The sequence below is a fragment of the Lontra canadensis genome, unplaced genomic scaffold (genome assembly GCF_010015895.1).
Source record: "Lontra canadensis isolate GAN:19392208 unplaced genomic scaffold, GSC_riverotter_1.0 scaffold20, whole genome shotgun sequence".
In the NCBI taxonomy this organism is placed as follows: domain Eukaryota; kingdom Metazoa; phylum Chordata; class Mammalia; order Carnivora; family Mustelidae; genus Lontra; species Lontra canadensis.
The window spans coordinates 18,855,948-18,861,627 of record NW_022631014.1 but is presented as its reverse complement, the minus strand read 5'-3'; the positions used below and the strand labels follow the sequence as shown (position 1 = coordinate 18,861,627).

Here is a 5,680-nt window from a genome sequence, read left to right as displayed (position 1 = left end):
CGGGGAGAAGTAGAAGCTAACAGACCGCCTTCCGCGCAGGCGCAGAACCCACTCTACCAGGAGGCTTTAACTCTGCCCAGAGCCCCGCCCTAAAGTCTCACCCGCCTCCCACCTCAGCCAACCAGAAGGGGTGTCTACCTCAGGTCCCGCCCCCTTCTTCTAATCAGACCACCTAAAGCAGAGCTCTTGTTTTGGTGGAGAGTCTTTCCCCTCAAAGCCCCGAAGCCCCGCCTGCCGTAGCCTAAGGCTGCCAACCAGGAGGGGGCCCTTTCCAAGCCCCGCCCAGAAATGCCGGCCGGAAACCTTTCCCGTTGCAGTCCTGGCTACTGAAGAGTCCTTTCGGTGGCTTGTGTGTGTCTTTATTTTTTAAGATTATATTTATTGGGACGCTTGGGCGGCTCAGCCCATTAAGCGTCTGCCTTCGGCTCAGGTCATGATCCCAAGGTCCTTGGATCGAGCCCCGCATGGCACTTCCTGCTCAGTAGAGAGTCGGCTCGCCCTCTGTCCCTCCCCTCCTGTTTGTTCTTTCTCTGGGGCTCTATTCCTCTCTCTCTCAAATAAATAAATAAATAAATAAATAAGCTTTAAACAATTCTTACTTATTTATTTGTGAGAGAGACACTGAGAGCCCAAAATCATGAGCTAGGGGAGAGGCAGAGGGAGAGGGAGAGAATCTTAAGACTCCACAATGAGCAGCATCCTCACTTGGGTCTTAGATCTGTAAGCCCTGAGATCCTGACCTGAGCTGCAACCAGCAGTCAGAAGCTCTACCGACTAAGCCACCCAGGAGCTGCATAGCCCTTTCAGTATCTTGAAACAAAGTCCGCCATTGCCGGGGCTGTTTCCCCTATAACCCTGCCTGCTGCAGGCTACCAAACCCAAGAAGAGGGAGACCGCCAGAACCACTCCCCAACCCGCCCATCGGCGGCTTCCTGCTTGGGAAAGAGGCAGGGACTTCTAATTCCTCTTTCCACTTGTCAGTTTTCTCTGCTGTCTCCTGGATCTCTGCACGCGAGCTGAGAGTCTTAAATAATCCCCAGAGGCCCCAGACCCTTACCCTGACGTGCTTGCACTGACCCGGGAAGTCTTTCGAGAACACAGAGGGAATTGGGGACTCTTTTCTGTAGGAGAACAATCTGGAAGAACAGATTGTATGAAGTTGCCGAGATGTGATAAACTCCCTATATAAGGAGAGTGGCACATACCTACCCATTTTACAGTGGTTTGGGTTTATTTAATCAGTGCCCACCCCCCACACTAGGCTGGGGTCTCCACCGAGTGTATCCGGGGTGCCTGCAACATGCTTGACACTTACTAGGTGATCAGTAAATACCTACGGAATGAAAGCCCAGAGCTTCTTAAGTCAGGACTGTGTTTCTCAACCTCCCGCCCCTGAACAACTCTAAAGAGCAAGGCCAGGTGCCCCCTTGACTCTGATGGTAAAGTGTTCCCTCGACCTGAGAGAGTAGTAGGGGGTCTCTCTCCTAGACACCAAAAGCCAGGGTGCCCTGTTACCCCCAACCCAGAGGGGCTCCCACCTTTCAAAGGCAGGGCCGTGGCATGCCTCAGACTTCAGAAGGGAGTACACCCTTTTCCACCTCACCTCTGGAATGTGCCTTCCCAAGAGATCTAGGGACGGGTGTAGTGGGGGGAATGTCTCCCCCTATGCCCCCTCCCCGCCATCCTGGAGGGCAGTACCATATGAACCCCTCAGATCCCCAAGAGAAAGAACGTGATTCTACCAGATCCCAAAGAGCAAGGCACCTATTTCCTACAACCCCCCAAAGAGGGTCGTGTGACGCCCCTCCCGCCCCCGCACTAGACCCCGGAGGCCAGGCCGGTGGGCCTCCACAGACCTCCCACGGCTGGTCCCCGGTTCGCATATAACCTGTTGCCCCAGACCCCGAGAGCGGAGGCGGGGCGTCCCCACCTCCACACAGCTGCTAGGGCTCCAGATGCAAGTGCAGGGCGGTGCTTCTCGGAAACAGAAACCGGCGGGGCGGAGCCGGGGGCGGGGGTGGCGGTAAAGGAAGGAGGAAGCTCGGACGGGCTACGCGACTCAACAGCGCTGAGGCTCCGGGGTATCCCGCCATGGCCGCAGAAGTCTCCCCCGCGGAGTCCGCGTCCCTGGTCTGCTCCACGTCCTCCCTGCCCCTGGCTGCTCTCAACGTGCGAGTGCGGCGCCGCCTATCGCTGTTCCTGAACGTGCGGACGCAGGTTGCGGCGGATTGGACCGCGCTGGCCGAGGAGATGGGCTTCGAGTACTTGGAGATCCGGCATCTGGAGATGCACGCAGACCCCATGGGCAAGCTGCTGGATGACTGGCAGGGACGCCCTGGGGCCTCGGTGGGCCGTCTGCTTGAGCTGCTCACCAAGCTGGGCCGCGAAGATGTGTTGGTGGAACTGGGGCCCAGCATCGGTGAGGAGGCGCGCGCTTCCGGTCTCCTACCTGCGGTGCGGGGCGGGAGTGGGGGGAACTGACCTTCCCCAGCCTCAGCATCTAACCTCCCCTGGAGAAGTCCTCCTTTTCTGCCTGGGGTGGGGTGGGGACGCTGGAGGTAGCCTTGCAGGGGTGGTACCACCGTGGGAGACCAGTTCCTTCTTTCGGTGGGGTGATAGGAACTGGAGAAGGGGGTGAAGGTTGGGGAGAGGTAAAGGCGTTCACGTAGGGCCAGGAGTCAGAATCAGGGTCCTTTGTGGGGGAGGCAGGACTGCTTCAGGTAGAGCAACAGGGCAGGTGAGGGATTGAAAGCTGACAGTCATTTAAATCTCAGGTCCCTGGGAAATGCAGCCCTTCCTGCCCCTCGGTGACACATAACACGCATGCACAGTGTAGGAACAGTGGCCTATAGATGACACATCTTGCTTGGCTGGGGCCTCTGCCCTCGCTGCACATAACTACTGGGTCTCGCGAAATGTTCTTGCACACCAGTCCCCCTCTGCCATCAGCGGTGGGTCCTAGAACAAGCAGACCTTGGGTTCTATTCTCAGGAGTTCTAGGAGGGAGCACCAGGACAAAGGGACAGAAAGACACAAGCCTGACCATGATGACTTTCCAAATGACCAGAACACCAATGACATCCTATTGGGATGGTCAGAACCAGATGGGAACTCAACTTTTCAGAGCTGTTGAACTGTGGATGGCACCAGTGTGCTGGAAAAGGCCTGGAGCACAACATAGTTAAGAGAGTGGGAAAAGAGCTGGATCCTAACTGGGGGTAGAGGCATGGGACAAACAGGGGGAGCCTGCCACACCCTGTGTCTTCTCTGCAGAGGAGGATTGCCAAAAGTATATTCTGAAACAGCAGCAAGAGGAGTCTGAGAAGCCCTTACAGGTGCCTGCTGTAGACAGCAGCGACCCACGGACACCAGAGCGGGGAGGCATCACCATGCTTGATGACCCCCTAGGTAAGGATCCAATATTGCTCCCCAGTTGTGACAAGTGGATCATAGGATATTGGGTTAAAAGTATAGGAGATGGGCTGTGGCCCCTTGGGCAAGTCACCTAATCTCTCTGATCTCCCCAATTCCTTACCTAAGAAATGGGAATAATAATAATCCTCTCTCTGAGTTGGTATGAGACTCGTGAAATTATGTGTCTGTTTCATGGTCAACCCAGGGCTTGGCCCCTACAGGGGGATGTGGGGGAGAGACACTCATCTTCCCTCTCCTAGGAAGGGCACTTTCTCTTAGAGTCACCTCAGGATTGGTGTAGGGTTCAGGACCAGGGTCACCTAGATTGGGGGTTCCTGGCTGGGCTCTTCCTCTGTAGAGCTTTGACAACACCCTTGTGCTCTGCACCCAGGGCAAATGCCTGAGCGTTTTGATGCCTTCATCTGCTACTGCCCCAGCGATATCCAGTTTGTTCAGGAGATGATCCGGCAGCTGGAACAGACAAACTATCGGCTGAAGTTGTGTGTGTCCGACCGTGATGTCCTGCCTGGCACCTGTGTCTGGTCCATTGCCAGTGAGCTTATTGAGAAGAGGTTGGCTAAGTAGCCGGGGTGCAAGCGGAGGGGTACATAAAGCCCTGCCCAAGAGATCCAGATGCTGGGATTCTCCTAGCCGGGCCCTGTCTAGCCTGCGCACAGTGGACTCCTCCTGAGTCTGTTCCCTGGGGGGGGGGGGGGGGGGCGGGGAGGGGGGTAGGCTGAACTAGGTTGCCACAGTGCCTGCAGCCTGCCCTCTCTCCCCTAGGTGCCGGCGGATGGTGGTGGTTGTCTCTGATGATTACCTACAAAGCAAGGAATGTGACTTCCAGACTAAGTTTGCGCTCAGCCTCTCTCCGGGTAAGTACTGCCTTTGCCATGGAGGGGTGGGTGGGTGGGACCTTAGGATGCCATCAATCTCTCACCAAGGGCCATGGGTGCAGCACCAAGGAACCCTGTAGGTTTCTGTACACCTGAGTGCATGTGCACACAAGTGCCCTCTATGTGAGTGAATGTGTGCCAGGGGTGCTTCGTTGAGGGGAGGGCTGTTGTTAACCCCGGGGCTGGGGACGGATCACCCCACTACTGTGGGGGGAGGGCCTGATGGCAGCTTGGAACTCCTTGGCTTGCAGGTGCCCATCAGAAGCGATTGATCCCTATCAAGTACAAGGCGATGAAGAAAGAGTTCCCCAGCATCCTGCGGTTCATCACCGTCTGCGACTACACCAACCCCTGCACCAAGTCCTGGTTCTGGACTCGCCTCGCCAAGGCCCTGTCCCTGCCCTGAAGACTGCCATGGGACCCTGGGTGTGTGTGCATATGTCTGTCTGCCCGTACATGTACTTCTGCCCCTGCTTCCTCCTGCAGTTGTAGGGGTAGTCTGAGCTCCACTTGCCTCTCAGTTCCTCGAGATGCCGACTCCACAGACACATCTGTAGCCACTGTGCACAGTGTGGACGTTGCATCTCAAGTCCTGCATGGAACCAGCGGCTGCAAGGGGCTCGTCCACGTGCGGGGTTATCTGCCAACACAGTGAAATCCAGAGTCAGCTGGCACTAAGAGGACCAGTGAAAGCAGCCCTGACATATCCACACATCTTGGGCCTCAGTTTCTCCACCTGAGAACTAAGTAGGGTGGGAAGAAGTGGCAGTAGCTGTGTTTCAGTCACTACTGAGGGGGCCTAACCTTGGACAAAGGTGGGACACGCTTATATTCCTTTTCTCTTTTTTTCCGTCTTCATTGAAACCTAACTCTGGAAAGAACCCAATATGCCAGCATTTATGCCCTCTGTGAAGCACAGAGCAAGAAAGAGCTGCTTGAACCCGCAGAGCAAGTAAGCTGCAGACTTCCCTCCCAGGGGATTTGTGTGCTAGTTATCTTCAAGCTCTCCCTGGGGGAGAAAATGTTATGGTCTCAGGTTTCTGTCCCATGGCAGACCCTAGGACCCTAAATCTAATAGGAAATGTATCTTTCCTGCTCCACACCCAGCCAGGGCTAGGGCAAGGTACCTTTCCTCAAGGTCTTGGGAGGGACTGGAGGCCCCTCTCTACATGATCTTGATGAAGCACTTCGCTAACCGTGCACTTATCCTCACTTTGATCTTGGGGATTATTTTTAAACAATTTCAAAAAAGTACCTTTCATACCTGTTTTGTATGCATTGTGAGAATTTCAGAGAGCTGAGATATACCTATGTTTGTCCTTTCTCTTCTTTATCCTGGGTTTATAATAAAGAGTTCTATACTTTTGGAA

The 5,680-nt window shown here is 55.1% G+C and overlaps 1 protein-coding gene across 6 annotated transcripts; it reads left to right on the top strand.

Annotated features, from left to right (window-relative positions):
- The first annotated feature begins 2,014 nt into the window (after positions 1–2,014).
- On the top strand, positions 2,015–5,680 carry MYD88 (MYD88 innate immune signal transduction adaptor). 6 transcript variants are annotated; one of them, XM_032861192.1, is made up of 6 exons: positions 2,021–2,419; positions 3,274–3,408; positions 3,806–3,986; positions 4,198–4,289; positions 4,562–4,738; positions 4,832–5,680. In XM_032861192.1, the coding sequence occupies exons 1-5, from the start codon at positions 2,092–2,094 to the stop codon at positions 4,714–4,716; spliced, it is 891 nt and encodes a 296-aa protein (XP_032717083.1). In that variant the 5' UTR covers positions 2,021–2,091; the 3' UTR covers positions 4,717–4,738; positions 4,832–5,680. The 6 variants fall into 6 exon arrangements, with proteins under 6 accessions (XP_032717087.1, XP_032717086.1, XP_032717085.1 ...); XM_032861196.1 differs by lacking the exon at positions 4,832–5,680 and having other exon boundaries at positions 2,015–2,419; positions 3,806–3,995; positions 4,247–4,289; positions 4,562–4,709; XM_032861194.1 differs by lacking the exon at positions 4,832–5,680 and having other exon boundaries at positions 2,018–2,419; positions 3,806–3,967; positions 4,562–4,709.

Excerpts from the sequence above, each read along its gene's own strand:
- MYD88 (XM_032861192.1), top strand. The coding sequence starts at position 2,092 with ATGGCCGCAGAAGTCTCCCCCGCGGAGTCCGCGTCCCTGGTCTGCTCC. Across the intron at positions 2,420-3,273 it reads GGAACTGGGGCCCAGCATCG|AGGAGGATTGCCAAAAGTAT; the intron begins GTGAGGAGGCGC and ends TCTTCTCTGCAG. Across the intron at positions 4,290-4,561 it reads TGCGCTCAGCCTCTCTCCGG|GTGCCCATCAGAAGCGATTG; the intron begins GTAAGTACTGCC and ends CTTGGCTTGCAG.